At 36.1% G+C, this 24,442-nt stretch overlaps 4 protein-coding genes across 5 annotated transcripts; 2 read left to right on the top strand and 2 right to left on the bottom strand.

The window, feature by feature from the left end:
• Positions 1–745: 745 nt before the first annotated feature.
• LOC132182499 (Pyridoxamine 5'-phosphate oxidase family protein) lies at positions 746–6,906 on the bottom strand. Its single transcript, XM_088516904.1, has 6 exons — positions 6,286–6,906; positions 5,432–5,467; positions 4,610–4,811; positions 3,526–3,604; positions 3,273–3,390; positions 746–1,129 (listed from the first exon to the last, which is right to left on the bottom strand). The coding sequence occupies exons 1-6, from the start codon at positions 6,456–6,458 to the stop codon at positions 1,105–1,107; spliced, it is 633 nt and encodes a 210-aa protein (XP_088373030.1). The 5' UTR covers positions 6,459–6,906; the 3' UTR covers positions 746–1,104.
• Positions 6,907–9,016: 2,110 nt separating this feature from the next.
• LOC132181340 (plant viral-response family protein (DUF716)) lies at positions 9,017–10,583 on the top strand. The gene has a single exon (XM_059594521.2). It carries the CDS (start codon positions 9,249–9,251, stop codon positions 10,230–10,232), a length of 984 nt encoding a protein of 327 aa, XP_059450504.1. The 5' UTR covers positions 9,017–9,248; the 3' UTR covers positions 10,233–10,583.
• Positions 10,584–12,635: 2,052 nt separating this feature from the next.
• Positions 12,636–16,277, top strand: LOC132180930 (eukaryotic translation initiation factor 2 subunit alpha homolog). The gene is made up of 7 exons (XM_059593929.2): positions 12,636–13,128; positions 14,433–14,495; positions 14,576–14,662; positions 14,742–14,888; positions 15,010–15,114; positions 15,611–15,709; positions 15,936–16,277. The coding sequence occupies exons 1-7, from the start codon at positions 12,745–12,747 to the stop codon at positions 16,089–16,091; spliced, it is 1,041 nt and encodes a 346-aa protein (XP_059449912.1). The 5' UTR covers positions 12,636–12,744; the 3' UTR covers positions 16,092–16,277.
• Positions 16,278–17,167: 890 nt separating this feature from the next.
• On the bottom strand, positions 17,168–24,442 carry LOC132181216 (protein NRT1/ PTR FAMILY 5.9). 2 transcript variants are annotated; one of them, XM_059594333.2, is made up of 6 exons: positions 23,903–24,442; positions 20,652–20,823; positions 20,319–20,574; positions 20,009–20,226; positions 18,461–18,978; positions 17,168–18,066 (listed from the first exon to the last, which is right to left on the bottom strand). In XM_059594333.2, exons 3-6 carry the CDS (start codon positions 20,374–20,376, stop codon positions 17,226–17,228), a joined length of 1,635 nt encoding a protein of 544 aa, XP_059450316.2. In that variant the 5' UTR covers positions 20,377–20,574; positions 20,652–20,823; positions 23,903–24,442; the 3' UTR covers positions 17,168–17,225. The 2 variants fall into 2 exon arrangements, with proteins under 2 accessions (XP_059450316.2, XP_088372680.1); XM_088516554.1 differs by having other exon boundaries at positions 20,319–20,562.

Below are 24,442 nucleotides of genomic sequence, written 5' to 3'. Positions count from 1 at the left end.
ATCAGTTCATATGATTTATTTGATTTGCAATTTAATTTGCAATTAACTCCTTATAGTATTAGAATGAACTCAACGGTAAGCGAGATATGCCAAAAAAATAATTTAGTTCCTACAATTAAATTTTGTTCATTAACTTAACAAATTATGATTGCGTGAAACGTTAGAACCAATAAAATTGTGATACTTGTCATATTTAAGACAATGTTACACTAACGAAATCTGTTAAATTAGTGGACAAAATTTGACTCGAGGAATTAAATTATTTTTTTTACATACCTCAAAGACTTTTTAGTTTAGAGAAGTGTTAGAGAGCCAAACAAATGAACTCAAAAATATTTGGTGGGATTGAGCAAAATTCATCTGGATCCAGAATAATTCAAGTGGCCAATAAAACAGTGGGATCTTTTACAGTTATCCTAGCTCATACAATGTTGATCACCCAACACAACATTCTCGGTACTGGAAGAATTGAAACCTGAAGTCTTGACATATCTCTCATATCAACACAAACTTCGTAACTGCATATTCATCTCTTCAAGAGTAAATCATTATTCTTCCCATTTCCAATGATTGTTCTAATATGTCTGTGAATCAACCAATTTGGCATTGAAAAGCATATACATATTGATGGCACTGCTAGCATAAAGAGTTTACAATATCATTCCCTTCATCGACAGGAACTATACGAAAGTTGTTGTCGACTGACGGAAATAAAAATTTAAGAAAAAGAGATGCATTTGGCAAATTGAAGCTGTTGGCCAAACAAACAAACATAAAATTTGATTAAGGAAGCAAAAAGGACATGTCTTTGAGCACACATATACAAGACATCACATGAATCAACCAACATGCTGATTTTGAAGTGTATATTGTACATCCTCGGATTATTATCGAATAAACAATAATAAGGGTGCTTGTTATGAATACAAATTACCAACAACTTATTGTCTTTAATTATTCTTATCAGACGATAAGATGGAACAACTGTAACGACATAAAGAGTAATCATAACTGTCACATCTTATTGACAATGAATTGATTATGCACACTTCACAGTAACATCCAATGCACAAACAGATAAGAAAGTGGCAATTAGATGAGCATTCACAGAATGGAAGTAAGTTTGTTCCTGTACATGGCAGAGAGACATGTTAGGGAAAAGAAATGAATCAGTAAATATAAAAATAAGCACTTCAAAGCATATGAAACTCTTATCAATTCTGATGGATTATTTGGCAGTTGTTAGAGTGAATATATGCATGTTCGTTGAATAATATGGCAATTTTCTAAGAGTGTAAACCTTCTAGATGAAGGCTAGGCGCTATAACTGTCAGAATATTCTTGTACAAATGTCTAAAAATGAAGAATGAAGAAGAGACTACTACGTAAGAAGAACTCCATTTTATTTTCCTAAATTTTCCATTTAAAATTCATAGATTTCATTACATGGTATCAAGAACAACCGTGTACCAAATAAATTCTTCTTCTTCCTTTTTTTTTTCTTTGTTTATTTTCTTTTTCATTTTTTTCTTTGTTCCGCAACAAGTTTGAAGGATCTTCTTTGTTGCATCTTTATCACCATAGCCATGTTGGTTGAATGACGTTGGCGTTGCCACTGTTTCCTTCACTAAGGCTGTGGGGATGAAGCTTAAGCCTACCTCATTTGTGCCCTCATAAGAACCTATGACATTGATTATTATGAGACATTCTCTTCTGTTGCAAAAATCTCTTCTATTGGATTTTGATTTCTCTAACAACTAATCTTGATTGACTTTTGTATCATCTGGATCTAAAAAATGTTTTTCTTCATGATGATCTTCTTGAATAAGTATATATAGAGCAACCACTCAGGTTTGTTGCTTAGTGTGCGTAAATTGAAGAAAACACTAGATGGTCTCAAGCAATCTCAATGAGCATGGTTTGGCAAATTTTCTGATGTGGTGATGGGAGTTCAGTCTTCTTTAATGATCATTCAGTATTCCATTTGCATACAAATGTTGGGTATTTTCTTGTGGTTTATGTGGATGACATTGTGATTACTCGGGATGATTCTCGAGGTATTGCTAGAATAGAACAATATTTGCAGGAGAAGTTTCAAACCAAAGACGTAGGAAAACTTCGGTATTTCTAGGGCATTGAAGTTGATCGATCTCCAAAAGGGGTTAATCTATCTCAGAGAAAATATGTGCTAGACTTGTTGGAGGAAAAAATACTTTTGGTGCTCATTCTATTGATGTTCCTGTGAACCCAAATCAGAAACTTTGAAAGATGATGGAGAATTGTTTGGTGATCCTAGCAAATATAGGCGACTAGTTGAAAAGCTGAATTATCTTACTATTATGCAGTCAATGTCGTGGGTCACTTCATGGAAACACCTAGAACTTCAAATTGGGATGCTGCGATTTGTATTATATGATATCTAAAGAAATTCTCAGGTTTTGATATTCTATGTAGGAAGAAAGGACATCTCAGGGTAGAAGGATTTCACTGACACAAATTGGACAGGATCCCCTTCCGACAGAAGATCCACTACTTAGTATTGTACATCGCCATAAGTAACCTTCTTTCTTGGAAGAGTAAAAAACAAACAATGGTTGCTCAATCTAGTGCAGAGGTAAAGTATAGGGCTATGACTAATATGACTAGCGAATTGACATGGTTACGCCATTTCCTTTAGGAAGTTGGATTTTCAGTTCCTACACCTATTCCTCTATATTGCAATAACCAGGCGGCTATGCGCATTACTTCTACCTAGTGTTCCACGAGAGAACAAAGCACATTGAAGCTGATTGCCATTTCACTCAAGATAAAATATTGATTGGAAGTATTTCTACACCTTTCGTGAAATATGGAGATCAACTTGCTGACATGTTTACAAAGTCTCTTTGTCGTGGTCAATTAAAGTTTATTTGTTCAAAGTTGGGCTTATATGATATATATGCTCCAGTTTGAGGGGGGGTATTATGGTATATATATGAATGTATGGAATAATATGTAGTTTCCAAAAAGTGTGAGGAGTGGTATGTAAACCTTCTAGAAGAAGGCTAGCTGTCTTACTGTGGTGTCCTCCTATAGCTGTCAAAATATTCCTGTACAAACGTTTATAAAAGACTGAAGGGGGTACCTAATAAGAACAACCCCATTTATTTTCATAGATTTTCCATTTCAGTTTCATAGATTTCATTACATAAGTAAAGAAATTAGAATAAACTTTGTAGTATTTTCGTATGTGATTGCAATTGCAAACATGATATCATTGCTCTAGTACTCACTTTTTGGGATGCAGGTACTCATCCACCGGTAGAGGTTTTGGACCACCAAACCAATCGATCAAAAATATATTCTCGATTTCTAACTTGAAGAACTGGAAGTTGTGATCCTTAGGCCAGTCTGCGAATATATATATGAAAAAAGTCAGTATAGTTAGTTGCAGAAAGATAGAAATGGAGAAAAGGTGGCATTGGCAACATGTCAAAGTGACTGACAAACCAGAAGTGTCGCTAATGTATAAATTCTTGTACTTACCCTTCATCTCCACATGCTTTGAGAACAAGGAACTTTTAGCAAATTCCGCTTCTTTGGATTTTTTATCAACTAGCTTCAACTGAAATACAACGGAGGGAAAATTTCATCCAAGTTATTCAAAATAAAAACTCTTTCTAGTAAATTCACCAAAGGCCCCTTTTTTTTTTTGGAAAGGGGGGTGGGGATAAGGTGTTGCTAATCAATCTGAACTAGTTGTGTGTATGGTAAATAATTTACAAAGACAATGCCATAGAATAGCAAAACGTTTCTTCACATGCTTATAGACACAATATTCTATCAACTTCAACAAGATTTAATAACTTATATTCCACATATATTTATTTTCCTACATGATATTCTATGGAAGTTTATCCAAAGCTGTCTCACAATTGGGTCGCAACACTGTATATGTGGTAAGATTTCCATCAAGTCAATGAGTGGTGTCTTTTTGATGAGCAAGGAATAATGCCTGTTGTGGCCAGTTTTCAGAAAGTTGGATCCTCTTTCAAATGACACGAGTTATTATAAATTTTATACAAAATTAACAAAGCCTTATCCTAGCCATTGGAAAGAGACAATGACTAAAAAAGGCCATTACCCGGTGTTGGTCCTCCCATATGAAGTCAATTTGCTGGTTTTGATTACATGCAAGTCACCCTGAGGTCAAGGGATCAGGGGATGACAGAGAACACCCTAATGGGCATTTCTTAGAGTGCAGCACATGTATAACAGAATGTTGTTTGTGCTAAATACTGCAAATCCTGTTCATTTGACAAGTGATGGAGACTAAAAGGCCTAATAATTAGACAACAAATGTTTATCTTAGTAATTGCTATCTTATACAACATGTTTAGCGTCCTTATTTTTTTCTTGTTTGGGGGGGGGGGGGGGGGGTTAGTCACCTGGTGTCCAGTTCTAATACTTGTCTATATATATGTATCATTCTAAAGTCAAATGACTCAAAACCAAAAGAAAAGAGAGAAAAAAAGAAGTGCAAACGGGAAACTAGAGCGACAAGCAACAAAGTTACAATTAATGTGGCTGGTCATAGATTAAATTAGACAAGTTTGATTTTGCAACAGACCTTGCCAGTAAGTGTTATTTTTGCACAGGTGGGATTCTCAGGGTCTATCTTGCCGCAAGTTCCAATAGGGTATTCACTAATCGTGAATGAAGCCCTCTCGTCTTTCATTGCATCTTTGGCAGTTGGATCAAGAGTTGTCAAGTAGAAGTATGGGATGCCAGTACCTTTTTTAGGTAGCCCATCACTAAATGAAACTACATTCCTGCAACGTATTTGATGCTGTTATATGACTAGTTCTAGATATGTGAGGTGGATGCAAACTTACTGCAAAGCAAGGTGTAAAACAAAAAAGAAAATGGAACTATGCACACTTACATATCAACTCAATTCAGATGATACAAAATTTTTACCCTATTTTATGCTATCTCCTGACATGAATACTAGAGGCAATGGAGTTTCAAGTTACTGGTGAGAACGGCATATGTTTTAGATAATGCATCAGGCAGAAATCTCACTCATACGATAATCCTCCGATGCATAATGCGTGACTGGCACTTGAAACCATGAGTTTTAAGGAATATCAAACCCCCTAAGACTAGCATCGACGTTTAACTACAAATGTATCTCATCACAAATTTAAATTAATATAAGTTGCAACTTATTTAAGATAAGCATAAGATAAGATTAATTGAAAATTCTTTTTTATTGGATCTCAAGCCATAAGTTTTCAAATCATGAACAACTCATTATGTATCTCATACGTGGAAAGACCTAACCTATTTCAAGCAACACGACAATAATTTCCAAACAAAGTAACTGAATTTTATGGAGCCTGAAAATAAGAAAAAGGCTTTCTAGCATGTAGAATTAGTAAAAGCTTACCCAAATGGTGCTCCTCCCAAATCACTTGAGATAGTACTGCAAAATAAAAATGAGAAATAAGCTTTGATTTCAATATCCAAACATCCTAGACTCCTAGTACAAATATCATATTACAAATTCACAAGTCCGTTGAAACAGCTGGGCTTTTGTGATCTAACGATGAAACAATAGAAAACTTCTTATCTTTATCTTTCTTTATCATACTTAAGAAAGTCTGTAAAAGATCTTAGTGTCTTCCAAACTAAACAGTGCATCAGCACTGTAGTCAAGATGACATCGCTAATGAACCATTAAATCAACAACTTGACTGAAAACTCCCTTAGTCCCATGCATTTTAAGTCACTCAATGACTTTAAGCTTGCACTCTATGTCTTCCAACACGACCATCCGAACTCACAGGAGCAAGGAGGTGAGAACCTACCCAAAAGACTTTGTTGCGAAGAATAGAATCTATGCCCAACAGGTAGAAAATTCGTGAAAATAAGAGAATTACAGAACATTTCAACAAGAAAACAAAGGAAACACAGGGAGTTAATAACAGAATACAGAATTCAAACAGAAAGCTGAACAACAAATTAATGGTAATGGCAAGTTTATTAATCAACAAAAGTCTAGCAAACAACTGCTTGCTCTCATGGTACCCTTTCGATTGATAATAAACATAAATTGACTTTTCAAACCGATAACTGCAAAACCCAAGAATTTCATCACCAACCAAATTGGGGTGACAATCACATAGCAAAAAAACCAACATACTAAAGAAACATAATCAATAAAAACATCGAACAGACCAAAGACGGAGCCCCAGAAAGAAATAAAATGTCAAGATAGGCATCTAGAGAGAGAGAACGTACTTTAAGACCCCCCATGAATTCTGAGAGACCAACCAACGAGCAGTGGCAGCAGCCTCCTTCGGGTCAGGTTTCTTGACTGAGAAAAACCGTCCCTGTGCGGAACCTTGAAAACCCACGAGAAACAAGACCAAGGAAAAGACATGAAGATTGCGAAGAAGGCCTTTGGTGCCCATGTTCCTATTTCCTCAGATACTGTACTCTGTACAGATTAAAGCACAATAAAAAGTATAGGAGGAACTGAAAAAACGTTTATACGCAAGAGTCTTTCTTCTCACTTCTCACCTTGGCTTTTCTACAAGTCTGTTGCCTGACAGGAAAAGGCCACAATTAGACAAAGCGGGGTTATATCCACTGCAATCGAGTGCAAGATATACAGGGTAAATAGTAGGCGATATATTGTGGCTGATGGATCTGTTGGCTGTGGGTTTTGGTTGAAAAGGTGTGGACTTTATAGAAGACTTTGCTCCAAATCTCTGCAATGGATTGTAGAAAGCGAACGGAAAAGGGACAACGCCCCAAAGTCGCGGGTCACCAAGCATGGCTTGCAGTTCTGTCTTTAATCCGGAGTTGTGGCGCTATCTTAGCCGGCTCGCCGTCCGGCTTGTACGATAAGGATAAAATTTTCAAACAATACAAGTCCGGCTCACGTGTACCGTCTGCATAAATGGTTAGGCATTTCTTTAAAATTGGTTCAAATCAATTCTTTTTAATTCGATATATAAAATTGTGATGTATTTTTTTAATAAATAAGAAACACTTTGTTTTTTAATAGTTCTAAAAAAAAAAATAATGTCACATATTACACTTTTATCATTTTGGAATGATTGGATCAGCTCTTGTTAACAATTTTTTTTTTTTTTTTGTTACATGTTCACACAAGGAAAGGAGCGGAAATTCAAACTAATGGCCTTCATTTCATAAGGCATGGTTCACAGCCGATTGAACTATCCCTTGGGGTTGTTAACAAAAATTTTAAAGGGCGATAGACACTTAACATCACTCATTAAAAAATGGACAGAAATTTTCTCAAAATCAGTCTGGAATAAATATTTTTCAATCCATTTAAAATATTGTTAATTGTCTATAAACAATTAAAATGCACATTAAATTTTTAAGATCATTAATAATAATTTACTAATTTAGACTAACATTTTAAATGTTTATAAACATTTTTACAATATTTTAAATGCATTGCAAGATATTTTCTCTACTGACTTCGAAGAAATTTCTGTCCCCTCCTCTTTGGGCAAGCCACTGGGGATTTCAAAAGATCGCAATCCTCTATAATCATCCAAATCACCAAAAGGGTAACTTAATAATTATTCACCTACAAAAAGAAACTCATCGTTGTAGAGACACTCAAATAACCGAAAGAGCAGCTTAAGAAATAACCAAAAGGGTAACTCAATAATTTTTCAAATGCAAAAAGAAACACATCGTTTTACAAACATTAAAATAACCGAAGGAGTAACTCAATAACTCTTTTTATTCTTTCTTTACTTTTTTTTTTATTAGCTTATTAACTTTAAAATCCAACGTTAAGGCAAGAAGAAAATATTTTAAAAAGAAAAATAATTTTATATATCTCATGAAACTTTATAAAAGTTGCAATATATTAAACAAAATTCCCTTGCAAATCATATATATTATATATAACCCTTTTTTAGACTTGACTCGAAGAGGGTGTAGCAGTGGATTTTGTACAACGTACAATGAAATGAGAGATGGCAGCTAATACTTTTTCCAAAAGTTAATGATATTTTTGTTTTGGATTACATCTACTCATATACAGTAGTAATTATGGTTAATAACTTTGTTGGTATTTGGGTGTTAATATTTTTGTTTTTAAGTTTAAAAAAAAAAGACAAATTTAATACTTCAAATTTTGAAAAAGACTTAATCATCATTTTTGTTAATTTTTATCCATCATTTTGGCCTTAGGGGTGGTTCTGTCATCCCTAGTGGGGCCTACGAGGGTGGCTTCGCCTAGGGGGTGGCCGAAACCACCCCCAAGGCCTTTTTGGTCGTTGAGGGTGGCCGAACTATCTCAAGGTTCAGCCACCCCTAAACCGGCCTTGGGCCACCCTAAGGCTTTGTTTGGTAATGGGGATGGGGTTGGGCCAAACACTGTTCATCACCATTTCCCAAAAAAATTAACATCAAAACATTTTAACTTTTTTACTTTTAATATCAAATCATTCACTTTTTATTATTATTTAAATAAAAAAATCACTACAAAACAAAACTTTTTCACTTTTCCATACCACTTTTTCATTTTTTTTATACCAAACATTCTTACTTTTTTTCATATCAATCTACATCAACTACAGTGTTTAGGCCATCCCATTTGCCAAACACACCCCCTTAAGGTCAAATTGGGGGTGGCCAGCCACCCCTTGCTGTTAATTAGGATAGATGAAAATTAACGAGGGTGATGGTTTAGTGTTTTTCAAAATCTGAAGTACTAGATTTGTCTTTTTTAAAATCTAAATGTGAAAAAATAAAAACATTAAAATTCAGGTACCAAAAAAATTATTAACTATAGTAATTATAGTAGAGAGATGCTTTTATTATAATTTATTTAAAAAAGAAAAAAAGAGAAATTTATTATTTCTTTTTTTTTTTCTTGTGTGGGTTTTTTTAAAAAAAACACGCCGGAAGAAGCCCAATCCAATTACAAAAAAAGTCATAAATCCACCAAATCCACACACGATTTTGGATTTGGGCTGTGTTGAATATTGCTGAAACCAGGGACAGCATACGGTTTGCTAATTTATCGGAACCTGCATTGTGAATCGTAAAATCCTCAGAATACAACCGTAGGAATCAAAGAAAGTCATTCTGACCTTTCAACAACCCCAACCTCACCATCCCAGAAACCAAACGTCTGGATCAAGATCTTCATAGAGAGATAGGTAGAAACCCGGTAAAGAGAGAAAGTAAAAGAACAGAGAAATTCAACAATGGGGTGGTTCACGCACACCATGGCAGGTAGTGGATTCATTCTGATCGGCGCATGGGAAGCTCTCACCTCCTCAAATTCAATCCAGAATCTAGTCGAAAATTCGATTCCATCCTCACCTCTTACGTCTATTAGCGCGCCACCGCAGGCTTCATCGTCGAGAACCAAGAAGAACCCATCTTCCTCATCTTTGACCTTCATCTCCATCTCTGTCTTCTCCTTGTTTTTCATCTTGAACTCTATGGTCTCCTTCGTTGACGCGCTCAATTCCAATGACAAAGTCGGCTCGGCCCTCCAACTGCAAGTACTCGCTATTGGGTCGCTCTTTTTGCTGTGTTCCGTTACGGGTTTCTTGGTAAATTTCACGAATTTAATTCCTATGCCTCATTCGATGCTTAGTTTGATTGGTCTGTTCGCTTTCGCGGAAGAGTTTCTGTTGTTTTACTTGCAGAGAAAAAACACTAGTGGGATTGAGAACCGGTACTTTGATCTGTTGCTTGTACCTATAACTGTTTGTTTATTTTCAACAGTGATGGAATTGAAATCCCCAAAGTCAAATTACCCAAAATTGGCTCGTGGGGTTGGGTTAATTCTACAGGGGACATGGTTTGTGCAAATGGGTCTCTCTTTTTACACCAATTTGATCACTAGTGGGTGCTCTTTGCATGAAAAGAGTAGAGGGAATTATACAATTAGGTGCAAGGGACACCCCGAGTATCACCGGGCAAGAGCGATCGCCACGCTTCAGTTCAATTGCCATCTCGCTCTTATTGTGGTTTTGATTATGGGGGCGTACTCGGTTATTGTGCGGAAATATGGAGTTCCTCGCGATTTTACACAGTATAGGCCGCTTGGTGCAGAAATGCAGCAATTTACTTTGGATTCTGATGATGATGTTGTTGAAGAAATTAAGGAAGAGGACAATGTGGGGAAGCAGAAGGTGGGTGTTGTGGAATCGGGAATGAATGGTTACGGCACTCATTAGTGAGGTAAATCTTGTCGAATTTTGAGCTGGTGCATGTAATGTTTCAATTTCTCTCTATTTTGTGTAAATGAATTGAGATGGCGCTTTTACTGGATTTCAGTGTTGTAGTTTTGGTATAGTTCTATGTGCTTGAGTTTCTTGTAATGAAATCCATACATCATACCTTTTTCCCGTTTGATGTGATTTGGATACTAAATTGAGTGGTCTCTTGTGATTCATGTGATTTGGTATAGTTAGAACTTCTTTTTGAATAAGCTCATCTGAGCTGGTGCATGTAATGTTTCAATTTCTCTCTATTTTGTGTAAATGAATTGAGATGGCGCTTTTACTGGATTTCAGTGTTGTAGTTTTGGTATAGTTCTATGTGCTTGAGTTTCTTGTAATGAAATCCAAACATCATACTTTTTTCCCTTTTGATGTGATTTGGTATAGTTAGATATTCTTTTTGAATAAGCTCATCTGTTCCATGGATATTCAATTCTGCCATTCTATTTAGTGTTTAACTCTGTAGTTGGTATTATCAAACCAAAGACACCACATTTATTTCTGAGATGAAATAGAACACCTTCTTCTGTTGGATTTGTGAATTGCCATCAATTGAAGTAATGTTAAGAAACAAATTTTGCCAAAAAGGGATTAGATCCCGGTAAAACAGATCAGCCTTATTCAGTTTCTATGAGATACACAAAAGCCTTAAAAGTTAATGGATTAAATTTCTTCCATATTGCTGTGGTAGTCTTTATTGCTAATGTGGCTGTTATATTCAATAGCAGTTGGTTTGTCTATGACTATGTTGTTTGGTTGAATTGCTGGTTATCATCCATAAACATATTTTAGCATAAAAAAGTGAAACTTAATAAGGTAAGAGGAGCCACTTAAATCAGTTTCTTAAATTAGCTGTCCTGATAACAACACAATGCATTTGGAATAACAAACCAAATTGTTGGTTAATATCTGCATTCTGCAGCAATTAGGAAAGGCACCCTCAGAATCGCTGTATGTATGGCCAAGCAGTGGGCAGAATACTATTCTTTATGGAAGTCAATTAACAAAAATTGCTAAATGGATGTGCGTTTCATTTTTTAGAAGAATGAAAAAGGTGGTTATATTGCTTCTTATTAAAAAAAGAAAAGTGGTGGTCTCTGCTGTTTGTGATTTTCTTCTTGTGTGAAGGCTTCTGCTGATTGTGTTTTTCTTGAAAGTCTTCTTATTTGAGGGCTTCTATATTTGTTAATGTGTTTTGAGAGTATGTTATTTTGTTTTTGGGTTGGAAGGTGTTCTAATATGATGTAAATATAAAAATTGTTGAATAATGACCTATGCAACACTGGTATCCCATTGAGCTAACGTGGCAGTGAAACCCATTAAAAAAAAAATACAACTACCCTGATCAGAACCTACCCCAAGAGGTTATTGCCTAGAGATGGCTGTGCAATCATCCCAACAAGGTGGAGATGGTCGCACAACCACCCTATCAAGCTAGAAGTGGTGGTGCGACCATCCCATTAAGTCAAAAGAGTCCGACTGCATGACCATCTTATCTATTTAAAGGCGACCACCATAGAACCACTTTTATCATAGTATGAGGTGGCCACGTAATCATTTAATTAAGGATGGTTGCATGAATACTCTAATCTAAAAATAGATGCAAAGGGGTAACTCAATCGGCTGTGAACCACGCCTAATGAAGCAGAGGTCACTAGTTCGAATCTCTCCTCCCATTTCCCTTGTGTGGACATGTCAAAAAAAATAAAAATAAATAAATAAATAAAACTAGATGCAAAGCCTCCTCTCCATTTTTATTTTTATTTTTTTAAAATATGAAATCAACATTCATTGTTTCAAAAATAAAAGTAGATGCAATCCCTTCGTTCAGCCATTTTTAAAAGAAGAAAAAATAATAATAATGAATTAGTAAGGTCACGTCAAAATAGTAGAATAGTAATGTAATATTGATATGGTATATAACATTAATCGTCTTCTAAATAAACACAGTAAATACATGTATACATTTTTCAATTTTCTCTCGCATCAACAACTTTTTCAATTCAAAGCCCAGCTTTCAAAACATAAAAAGAACATATAATTGTGCCCTCGTCTGACAACTGGTATTTTTTACAAGATTTTTAAATTGACGCAAATTTAATATGAAATCAACATGTTAAAATTAATAGGTATAACCAATTTAATTAAATAAATTATATTAAAATTAATATATATACATATATATATATATATATAATTTTATATTTATATTTCGATACGACTGAAGTCATAAAAGCAAAAAATATTTATTCAACACAAACGGGTTATTATTGAAAAATATACCCATTTAATTTAAATTAAATAGATTAAAATTGAGGTATAAATTCTCATGTTCATGTTCATGCTGTGACTAGACAAATGCCCGACGCACAAAATTGCCGCCAATAGGCTCGTCTCCCTCTGGACCCTCTCCCGAACGATTTCCGAAAAGAGACTCGTCCCTCTAGCGATTTTACAGTTCTAGAAGATGGTGTCGCAGGCTCCGAATCTGGAGTGCCGGATGTACGAGGCGAAGTACCCGGAGGTGGACATGGCGGTGATGATACAGGTGAAGAGCATAGCGGACATGGGGGCCTACGTCTCATTGCTCGAGTACAACAACATTGAGGGGATGATCCTGTTCTCGGAGCTCTCGCGCCGTCGGATTCGCAGCGTGAGCAGCCTGATTAAAGTGGGGCGGATCGAGCCCGTGATGGTGCTGCGGGTGGACAAGGATAAGGGCTACATCGACCTCAGCAAGAGGAGGGTCTCCGAGGAGGACATCCAGACCTGCGAGGAGAGGTACAATAAGAGCAAGCTCGTCCACTCCATCATGCGCCACGTGGCCGAGACTATGGGCATCGATTTGGAGGTATACGATAACAGTTTTGATTGTTAGGGTTTTGTGTTTTATTCTGGTTGTTCCGAAAGATTGGGCAATTTTAAGAACAGAGGAAAAAGAAACAATCTACAGCTTCGGGTCTGATACCTATCTATTTGGTTTTGAGGAAAATTGAGAGAACATCCTCACGAAGATTTATCATATGACTCGTATTTAGTTGATATGACTATTGGTTTTACTTTTGGGGTTACTGTTTTGTTCTGCTTGAGTTCTCCCTTGTTTGATTATTTGCGTTCTGAGAACACTGAAGAGAAGTGACATAATAGAATTTGAGTATGCTGTTTTCTATGTTTCCTGAGCTTTCAAAAAAGAGAAGTTTCCCTCTACCAAGCAAAATACTTATAGGCCTGGATGTCTATGGGGGAAATAATTGGGGGAAGGGTATTATTGATTTAAGAAAGAGATATTTGGGGGTGCGGGCCTGTTGGGGGGATGTTTAATTGAGAACAAGGCAGGCAAGTTGTGAAGGTGGTCATGTGACATCCTGCTGTGATTCTACAATTCGATTTAATATGAAAGTGAAGGGCAATGAAATTGATACTCTGCCTACAAGTATTCTGGCTAAATTACCATTGTTTTCTGTTGGGGGCAGTTTCACTGTTGCATCACTTGCTTAATTGGTAGATTTCAATATATGGTAAGACTGGGCATCAATATCTATCGAGGAGATTGACACTTAGTTGGAATTAGAATCATTCTACTGCCTATTTTTTGGGTGGTTCTTTGTTGGCAACTTGCAGTTGCTTCCATGGATGCATCACCATGTAGCATTGACTATGCATTTGTGCAAGAGAGAATGCATTACTGGTTGAACCCATTAATGTGCACATAAGTTCTCCAGTTTTTGTTTAAGCAGTGAATTTGTTTTAGGATGAATTGCTGCTTGAATCCCTTATAACCAACCTGCCATTATGTGCATATAAGTTCTCCAGTTTTGGTTTATGCTGCAAACTTGATTTAGGATTTTCTGTTTGTTTGCATGTGTGTGTGGGTGCATAAAATACTCTGTTTATTGGGCGTACAACAAATTGTATTTTTATATACCAGCATGAGATCTTGCTCTATCCTTTATAATATTTTCAGCCATACCATGCAATCCTTTCTTATATTTCATAGTTGTTGCCAAGCTCCATAAAGCCTGAGATCTTTTTCTGGTTTGGTACTCAAGTATTTTCAATATCGCATGTCTAACTAAACTATTGACTAATGGTGGTGCTTACATATTGTTCCAATTCTTTTCATTGGTTATTACTAAATGGAAGTTACCTGTTTAGGATCTGTATATCCATGTAGGCTGGCCTTTATACCGGAACCGGAAATATGGTCATGCTTTTGAGGTAAGAATTTTCACTACTTTTGGAGTTAATTTTTTATCTTCTAAATTTACAGTTGGGGATCTAATCTGTTTCATGCGCAGGCATTCAAAGTAATTGTGACAGATCCTGATTCTGTTCTGAATTCTCTTACCCGCGAAGTCAAAGAAATTGACTCTGATGGAAGGGAGGTAAATTTTGCTGTGTTTAAGGTGTTATTGCACAATCTTCGTGTTGATGACTAAAGCCACTTTTCATATTGTTTTTCAGGTGACTAGGGTGGTTCCTGCTATGACGGAGGATGTGAAAGAAGCTCTGGTAAGAAATATTAGGAGAAGGATGACCCCACAACCTATGAAGATTCGGGCCGACATTGAAATGAAATGCTTCCAGTTTGATGGTGTTCTTCACATCAAGGTCTTATTTTTGTTCTTTTGTTGATCTGTACTTATTTTTAGACAAAAAAAATCTTTTTAAGCTATTTTTAAGTTGCAAAGTGCTATCCTGGTTACACATGTTCTAATCTTTGTCCCTGTAGGATGCCATGCGGAAAGCTGAAGCTGCTGGCAATGATGAATGTCCTGTGAAAATTAAATTGGTTGCTCCTCCACTTTATGTTCTCACCACTCAGACTCTTGACAAGGTTTTGTGCAAATCCTCACGAGTGTTTTATTTGATATTATATTTTATTTTTAGCCCTGTATCCTATACAAAATGAGGGAAATTTGATTGTTATTTAAACTAGTCATCTAATCAATACGGTGTGCATCTGTGTAAACATTACTTGAGGCAAGGGAATGTCTTGCTTCATTCTAACCGCTTAAAAAAAAATGGAAGAAAAGAATTCTGTCTCAGTTAATTTGTGTGTTTTAATGTTGCGGTCAAATATTACGATTTGGGTTCACTGGTTGTTTTGCTTTGTTACATTTTGAATCATTCTCTTCTTTTCATCCTTCCCCCTTACGCCAATGGGAAGTTCTTAAGATTACATCTTGTAAACATGCCAACTCTTTTACCAAGCTGGGTCAACCTTTTTGGAGCAGTTCTGTAGTATTCTACTGGTTTTTATTTTTTGGGTTGGGGGGGGGGGGTCCTTATAATTTTCTAATGAGATAGACTTCCTTTTTTGGATTGGCCAGGAGCAAGGAATTTCAGTTCTCAACAGAGCAATTGAAGTTTGCACTGAAGCAATAGAAAAGCAAAAGGGGAAACTCGTCGTGAAGGAGGCGTCCAGAGCAGTGAGTGTTGCTCTTACTTTTAACATTAATGTTGATTTTGCTATTTGTTTTGGACATCCAAAGGACTTTGAATTCAGTTGTCATCTTATAGAAGAACCCCAGAACTTGATGTATTTTTCTAGACACTGTAGCTTCGCAATGTTTTTGTCCAAACTCCAAATAGATTTTTCCATTCCCAGCAACTTGCTATTCTTCTTTTTGGGTTTAATATGGTGCATTAATATAGGTGAGTGAACGAGATGATAAACTACTTGCTGAGCACATGGCCAAGTTACGTGAGGATAATGAAGAAATTAGTGGTGATGAGGATAGTGAAGAAGAGGAAGACACAGGTATGGGAGAAATTGATGTGGAGAATGCTGGTTCTGGCATTACAGACTGAGATAGCGTAGAGAGTTACTTTTTTACTCTAAAGAGTACAACCAATTTCAAAGTGATCTGTCTTTTGAGGTATTTTGCCAATTTACCAACTACTTTTGTAGTTTTCAATTACGAAAGCTTATAATGTATTAAGTCAACATAAACAAATTGTGCTTATGCGGAAACTCTCTTGCATTTTTGAGTATCAGTATCAGGTTAAAATTGACATATATAGTCTTATATTCATACTTTAACATGTATGAATTGAGTTATATTCATACATGAATTACCACTCCTACTCCCAAGCATGCTAGAATCTTTGACCTTAATCAGAAGGGGCAACTTGCTGGAAAGCATTGCATTCCTGTATCTTAAGAGTGTTGTCTTTCTACATATATTTGTTTCTTTTGTTCCTAAACCCATCAAGGAAACATCGATCTTCTAGCGGGAACAATGCAAATAGGGTGGGGAAAAAAGAGAGAAAAAGATAGAAAATCCTTTTCGTTCAGCCATCCCGTTTTACGGCCTGAAACCGCTTTGATTCAAGTCTGGAATTTCAGAACTTCTTAGGTTTGCATACTTGCTAAAATGATCAAACTCGAAAAGGAAAATCTTTACTAAAACAACATTCTTTTTCAACACACCGGTTTTTTTTTTTTTTTTTTTTTTTTTTTTTGGGTATTGCATATTGGTCCCTAGCAATATGAAACTACAATTTCTAATTTTAGACTTCAACTTTTAATTTTACAAATTTATGATACGAGTATATATACCAACATTTTAAATTTAATTTTTCCATTCATTTTTCTCTCAAATAAATAACAAAATTATCATTCTTATATTAAAATTAAAAAAAAAAAAAAAAAAACTGGGATGGTTGGAGACTCGCAAGCTATTTTGAGTGTAATTAAATATCGTTATGCTTATCCTTCTCTCCTATTCATAAAACTCGTTCTAAAATGTCGAAGAAATATGGGTTATTAGCGATGACAACAAAATGTATAATTTTTGAGCTGTCGTTGATAATTTGGTTGCTAATTAAAGACCAAAATTCCCGTACAACTCTTGAGCAGAAATAACATATATAAGATAATATCATACGCAAAGCAAAAACGAATATTAACAAAGAAGGGTGTTCAAACTCAAAACAAAAACATCATTTACAGTTTTCGTTCTCCAATTCACTCCTACTTTTGTAACACTTGCACAAAATTACGTACAAGAGCAGGCTCAATGCACTTAACAAGGCTAGAAGCCAGTAGTATTTGTCAAGGCAAGCTTCATTCATGTTGTCCGAGAACCAGCTGTGCTTTCCTTTTGAACTGGTAAAGATCTCGACGAGTGAAATTGATATGGCACTCAAGAAGCTTCCCACGCCAAAAACACTTGTGTATAGCGCAAACCCCATTGTTCTCATTCTAATGGGAACTTCATTGTAGAAGAACTCCTGCATCCCAACAACAGTGAAAATGTCTGAAATTCCCAAGAGAACGTATTGGGGTAGCAGCCAAAAGATGCTAAGCGGCACCGTTTCTGACTGTGAGTCGAGATTTCCCATTTGTCTGCTCATCTTCAGCCTCGTTGTTTCGACAATTGCAGCAATCACCATGGCTATGACTGAAAGAAACATCCCTATCCCCATTCTTTTCATCACAGTAATACCCTTTTCATCACAAGTCACCACCCGAGTTATGGGGATCAGAATTTTGTCATATAAAGGCATTAGAAGAATTATAGACAATGTAATGGCGCTCTGCAGCGTAGCTGGTGGGATCTTGAAGTTGCTTCCAATGCTCCTCTTCATTGTCATGCCTTGTTTGGTAAAGAAGGTCGCAGGTTGTTGGAAAATTACAGCAAACATCAGAAGCATTGTCCATATGGGCAAAAGCCGCAGCACTACCTTGGCATTTTCATGTACACCATTTCTGGCCGGGTTCTCTTCCAACCCCTTTGTGCTGTCAAACTCTTCACGACAAAGAGGTTTCTGATCTTGAAGCCTGCAAACAAGCAAGAATTTTCATCAAACTAAGAGGTTTCTGTTAAACTTTGTTTGGCGGTCAGCCCATTACACAACTGATGTAGAATAATTTCAACAATCTCCCATTTACACATCGAGCCCTGCGTTGGAGCAGAGACAACTCGTTTCTTCTGTGGGCTATTGGGCTGAAACTTGTCGATTGAACCTGGACTCTGATACCAATGTTGAGAGGTCTTGAGCCTCTCTCAACCCTAAAAGTTAGCTCAAGATGTAAAGTTTTTCCTCACATTTATAAACTGATTACCGGCCTCTTTCACAACCGATGTGGAATAACCCTAACAAACTTATAAGAAGTCGATGAATTTAACACACAAAAAAAAAAAAAAAAAAAAAAACAAAACAAAAAAACTTACTCTAGCTCGACCTCATCAGATTTGTAACTTGATAAGGGGATTCCACAGCTCATAAATTTAGATTTGGTTGCTTTAAAAGCTTGAACTATGCTCTCAAAAGGCTTGTTGCAGTAGATAGCCTCATCCGCTTTATACATATACAGCCGGCTTCCGCCGGAGAAAAGTGCAACCGATGTGAGCATTGCTATCATGGGAATGGCAAATCCGAGTACCCAGCCAAAGGTGTCTTGGATGTAGGACATAAACGTGACACCCATGAGGCTTCCACTGCAAACGCCAAAATACCACCACTGGAAGAATAAACTCTTTTTTTTAGATTTCTGATCGTCTTTGCTGCAGGGCAATTCCTCATCCTCGTCAAGTTGATCTGCTCCGAAGGCTTGCAGAGACGGGTTGTATCCACCTTGGCCTATTGAAATTAAGTACAGAGACCACAAGAGAAGTGAAGACGACGACGTCGTTTCGTTCCTTGGAGACCATGCCAATGCCAGCGCTGTTGATGTCAATGCAATAAGCCCCTAAAAGTGAAAAAAAAAAAAAAAAAACATATATACATCATGAAAAAACAAAATATAATCATTTATGTGGATTAAAATTCCTGTAATTAGGGTGCTCAAACACCCGACTGAAATTAAAGGAGATTGTAAGGCTCACTTGCTTTTTCTTTTACCGATTAACAATAATAATAATAATAATAATAATAAAAGCAATAAAAAAGTGTTGGCTTTTTGTAAAGAGTAGTCTTTGCTCAAATGGCCAACCTTCTATTTTGATACCATTAAACAAAAATATCCTTGACATAACTATGAACCACATGCAGTATCCCTTCACCCCACTTGCAAAGATATGGTGGAAAAAACAGTACTGATTGATTGATAGTGAAATTTAACCATGCATAAAAGAAAACATATTTTTTTTATATCTACGAATATATTAATCAAAATTAATTAAGTTACCCGCCATCTTTTTAATTTATATCTGCGGCCCCATATGTGGTCTAAAATTATAACAACTTTTCTTGAATGAAAATTCATGCAATCATGCACGTACCATCATCAGTCACATTAATGCCATTATAATATCCTCAAAATTGTCAGATCGTGGGAGCTAATCTTTGTAATTAAATAGGCTTAATTTTGGTGACAGAGTTCTGATTAAAGAAAAAAAAAAAAAAAAAAAAGGATTTCTCTTCTTCATCATCACAAAAATAAATCTATATATATTAACGACCACAAAAAATATTTGGCCTGCGAATCAAACTCTAAAGGGGATAGTAATTTTAATTATAATTCAATATATAGGGTGGTGATGACTCAGGCTCCATCATCATAATGCTTCATCTAATCATCTCTTAAAGCCTCTAAATCATCAGCCACAACTTAATAAGACGAATCCAAGAAAGTAAACTTGCATTAATCTCCATTCATGCCCACAAATATCGCAGCAATAGCAATGTTACATGCATGAACAGCAACAAAGATCGATGAACAAAAAAAAGAAGGATTTATTATGGAAGATGAAAATATAGAGGATGGGGTGAGTACTCACAGCAACATAGAGGACAGCAGAGGTCAATATGGTGGAATAGCGATCCCAATAAGAGTCGGCAAGGGGAGCCACAAGCAATGGCAGCATGGAGGTAAAGCCGCACCAGCTGTTGACCGTTTTGGCCGCAGAAGAGTTGCTCATATTCATAACATCTGTGAGATAAGTCACTAGATTCGATGCCACCCCTTTGAATGCCAGCCTCTCCATGCCAGCTAGCACTATTCATTTATTCACCATAAAAAAAAACCATGGGTTAAAATCAAACACATATGAATAATTAATTAAATCATATAAACAAATAATTAATTACCTATTAGGAGAATGCATGAGTTGCTGAGCCTGCGGTTTGCTCTCTGATCTCCAGCCATGAGAGAAATTAGAAGAAAGTACTAGCTAGCTCCGGGATTGAAGAGGCAAAGAAGAATTTCTATTTTGTCATCTGTATGCAAAGTACGTAGCATCTAGTGATGGCTTCATCGACCAGGATGCAGGAGAAGCACTCATTATTGGCTGATAAGGGCGCTGTGTCGTCGTAAAGCTTTTCTCTTTATGGCCTTAATGGGACACTAGACATATCACTAAAAAGCTAAAGCTCTCCCAACAATGGTTGTATTATTTGACAAGAAAAAGCTAATCCCACTACCTTTTCATCCGTTTCCACATATGGTGTCACGGCGACGTTATCGAGAACGAAAACATGTCGACATGCAATACCAAACAGAACCTCATGCACCCAGTTTGATTCCGTGAGGCACCTCTATTATGTGCCACGCCTCGTTGCCACGCTGTATCTTTAACACTTGGGATGTGTACACCTGTAATTCCGCGAATATTTTTAAAGCTCGGAGCATAGGGTTCGATAATGTTGTAAACTTATTCTCGTCATATATGGAATTTTTTGTGCAAGTGAAGTCATGTAACGCCAATATGAAAACATGCAAATATATGTAAGAATTAAGATCACCAACTTGTAGTAGGAATTGTTTTCTTCTTCTTAAGATGCCTAGAGCTAATTAGCTCGATCGTATATGAGAAATCTCATCAAATTAATTGTCATTTACTCATAAAAATGGCAATTAAATCATACCACATAGTAAGTCATGAATTGGTCAGAAACAATTTCAATTTGTGTATGTATATATACTTTATGATTTTCATTTTCTTTTCAAGGGCAGATTCAACACAAGAAGAAACAAGAACACCAACAAAAATATGAAAAAGGGAAAAAGAAAACAAGTTACTCTTTCCACCTTGGCATAATGTGTTTTAAGTGATTGATATAAAAACTATTCAAAATATATCACATCAATCAATATAAATTATAAATGCGATAAATAGGTATACAAATTATTATTACTCAATGACAATACTTTCACTTTCAAGAGAGGATATACGCAACTCATATGACAAAGTTATATATATATGCAGGGCAGGAAAGAAATGATGATAATACTTTCACTTTCAACTTTCAAGAGTACTGGACGCAATTCATAAGACAAAGTTATGAGTAGGCCAATTAACACTGCAATAAATTTTTCGAAAACGACCAGAATAGGAAATCAAACTGCTTTTTTACTGTGATGAAGCCCCACTGAACAAAGACCCCATTGGATCACGGAAAACGCCATTTTTATCTTCAAAGAATCTGGTATCTGTGCTGTCACAATGTCATCTTTCCAACTGATAACCATGCATGATGCATCACTTTCCTTGCTGCTTTTGCCAATCCAATCCAAACCATAATAAAGAGCAGACACCAGCAGATAAAAAGCCAAATTACCCGAATGCGTTTCTGACTGATCATCCCCTTGCCTACGTTACGCTAATTAAGAAGTACTACAGAATACGTTACATGGAATGCCGGAGCAGACCACGCACGAACGAACACACACCATCCACATGCAAACACACAACAAACACGCTGTTTTTACACACATAGAGAGAGAGGAGAGAGACAAGGAGATCGAGAATAGCACTAGCTACACCAGTGCTAGCTGACGGGAATGGGCCAAATTACCAAGCTACCCCACAAGATGGACAGCTGGCAATCTTAATCAGTGAGCATCATGCCTTTTCCGATTCACCGAATCACTCCCCTAGCTTGGTGGTTTAGTGAGATGGATATCACTTTGTCATCCTGTGCCAGTGCGACACTGCGACCCCTTAAAAAGAACGTGTAAGAAAACATAGCGGTCACCGGTTCGTACACGAAGCCCACTTCGTTTTCGCCACGTAGAAGACAATGCTTCCCGCGAATTGTTTGGGCCTAGGTGGCATCTCGCTATTGGGTTTTCTGAAGACTGGAACCCTTTCGAATACATAGGAAGTCAGCATTGCTGTAGACACAAGTTCAGTGGACACGTAAGCAAGGAACACCAAGTTCGTACACTCAATATCTTTTATTTCAATTGGCCAGTCTTCTTAGACACAATCTATGCAATCTTCCAACCATGTAAAACAGATTATTAATTTGATGTGGGGACTCTCAGTTTCCTAAATTTTCTCATAAAATACTTTGGAGCAATAATGTTTTTACAAATTGACATGACAATTTACGTAACACTTATAATCAAATATAATTTTTAAGAAGTGATTATATTGTAAGTGTAACATGAATTTTTTACAAACTGGCATGATAGTTCATGTAGTACTTATCGATCATGTTAGTCTTAATCAAATTTATGAATTTGTAAAAAATTTATAGTAAAGATTGTAATACTCTTATTGTTGGGGTTATTCTACATCGAATGTGAAAGGGACTAGTTGTCACTTTATAAGTGCGAGTGAAAACCCCATCTCTTGAATCAACTTTTGAGATTAAGAGAAGCTTCTACCGCTGTGTATCTGAAATTAGTGTTCACCCCAACACTAATCAACACTGAATTTTGTCATGTGGTCCATGAAAATTGTATTTATACTAGAATATTCGAATATCCTTTTAATATGATTCATGTGAAACTACTAGCTTATAATAATAATAATAATAATAAAGTTATTTCTTATTAGAATCCATTATTTTTATTGACAAGTGAAGCACGCATATACTTAAACGAATTTAAAACTCAGAATCTGATCCAGCTACTTTATGCTCCATCGTATTCTGTAAAATGCCATTTGATATATATATATATATATATATATTTCAAGTTTTGCTGCAAATGTTTGTCATATTTCAAGAAGTTACAATTATACTAAATAGATCATGCATGGAGTGTTTGAGAAGCATTAAATCTTGTTAAGGAATTCGATTCATGTCAACATAACTCGCCATTATAATTGGCAAGCCAACTAGAGTATATACATTCTACTTTAGCAATGTTGCGTGAACAATAAAAGTGCTTCATTATTCCTCTCTGATACGGAAGTTTCAGCATGTTATTATTATTATTTTTTTTAAAAAAATAATAATTGTTCAGGGTATTTAATTAGATAATAAAAGGGGATGCTAACTAACATGGGTAATCTAAGGACAAATTAAGGCCTAAGGGCATATTGGATGTCAAACGATTAGAGATGATGAAATATGAATCCCTCGTATGCCGAGTGGTGCAGCTGGTGCACGCTTATGGTGCATGTCAAGGAATTTGGTTAATTAGGAGAAATCCTTTCAACCCAATTAATCTATTAAATAAAAAAAAAATTATATTTCTGTTAATTCTATTAAAAATGTATATGAGAGAATCATAGGATGTCAATTTAATATATTGGATTTGAGAAATTTAATTTCTCCAACCTAATTTGAAAAGAAAAATTTGTTCAATCCAAATAAAAGATGATCTTCTAGCAGGCTAAAGAATATTTAGAGAATATATTCTTTTATCATTGGGGGGGGGGGGGGGGGGGGGGGGGGGGGTGCGCAGAGAGAGAGAGAGGGTGAGAGAGTGATTTTGTTACCTCCTTTTATCATTGATCGTCTACAAATTTAGAACCGAGAAAAGCTAGCTAGCTTTGATCATGGAGGCCAGATAAGGAACTCTGTTGCTTTGACCTTCGACCTGTTTCAATGGTTGTTCAATATACATGGAAGTGATTATTTAAGGATGTTCCGATTCTAATTGACAGGGTGGAATTTTGAAAACCTCAATATTGGTGAACATTCACCAAAAAGTGGAACATGCAGTTGAAAATTGAAATTGCATGAGTAGTTTTGTTTCAAATGGCAGGCATATATCTTTCAATTCGTATGATGTCGTACGAATTGGTATGTTTTTGACAATATTTTGAGGGAAACAGAATCTTCTTCTCATATGCTATCACGTCTGACTGAACCCCAGTTTGTTGTGATGCATATTATTACGAGGGCTTGGTTTGTCTTCATATATATATATATATATATCCAAAACACCACCAAACTATTGCTCCCAGAAAGTTGAAGGGATCAATGCCAACTAGCAACTATTGTTGAAGGTCTTTGAAGTGGTTCGGCTGTCCCTT

This window comes from Corylus avellana, chromosome 5 (assembly GCF_965113065.1).
Source record: "Corylus avellana chromosome 5, dhCorAvel1.hap1.2, whole genome shotgun sequence".
NCBI classification, from domain to species: domain Eukaryota; kingdom Viridiplantae; phylum Streptophyta; class Magnoliopsida; order Fagales; family Betulaceae; genus Corylus; species Corylus avellana.
Note: the sequence above shows the minus strand (reverse complement) of the source record. Positions and strands in the feature narration are given on the sequence as shown.

Bases quoted from the DNA above. Each gene is read 5' to 3' on its own strand.
- LOC132182499 (XM_088516904.1), bottom strand. From the start codon at position 6,458: ATGGGCACCAAAGGCCTTCTTCGCAATCTTCATGTCTTTTCCTTGGTC. The intron at 4,812-5,431 runs GTAAGCTTTTAC...AATACGTTGCAG, and splicing joins TTGGGAGGAGCACCATTTGG to GAATGTAGTTTCATTTAGTG. The intron at 3,605-4,609 runs GTCTGTTGCAAA...GTTGTATTTCAG, and splicing joins AAATAACACTTACTGGCAAG to TTGAAGCTAGTTGATAAAAA.
- LOC132181340 (XM_059594521.2), top strand. From the start codon at position 9,249: ATGGGGTGGTTCACGCACACCATGGCAGGTAGTGGATTCATTCTGATC.
- LOC132180930 (XM_059593929.2), top strand. From the start codon at position 12,745: ATGGTGTCGCAGGCTCCGAATCTGGAGTGCCGGATGTACGAGGCGAAG. The intron at 13,129-14,432 runs GTATACGATAAC...TTACCTGTTTAG, and splicing joins CTATGGGCATCGATTTGGAG to GATCTGTATATCCATGTAGG. The intron at 15,710-15,935 runs GTGAGTGTTGCT...GCATTAATATAG, and splicing joins TGAAGGAGGCGTCCAGAGCA to GTGAGTGAACGAGATGATAA.
- LOC132181216 (XM_059594333.2), bottom strand. From the start codon at position 20,376: ATGGCTGGAGATCAGAGAGCAAACCGCAGGCTCAGCAACTCATGCATT. The intron at 20,227-20,318 runs GTAATTAATTAT...ATAAATGAATAG, and splicing joins CTCATGCATTCTCCTAATAG to TGCTAGCTGGCATGGAGAGG. The intron at 18,067-18,460 runs GTAAGTTTTTTT...GCTTGTTTGCAG, and splicing joins TCTGATGAGGTCGAGCTAGA to GCTTCAAGATCAGAAACCTC.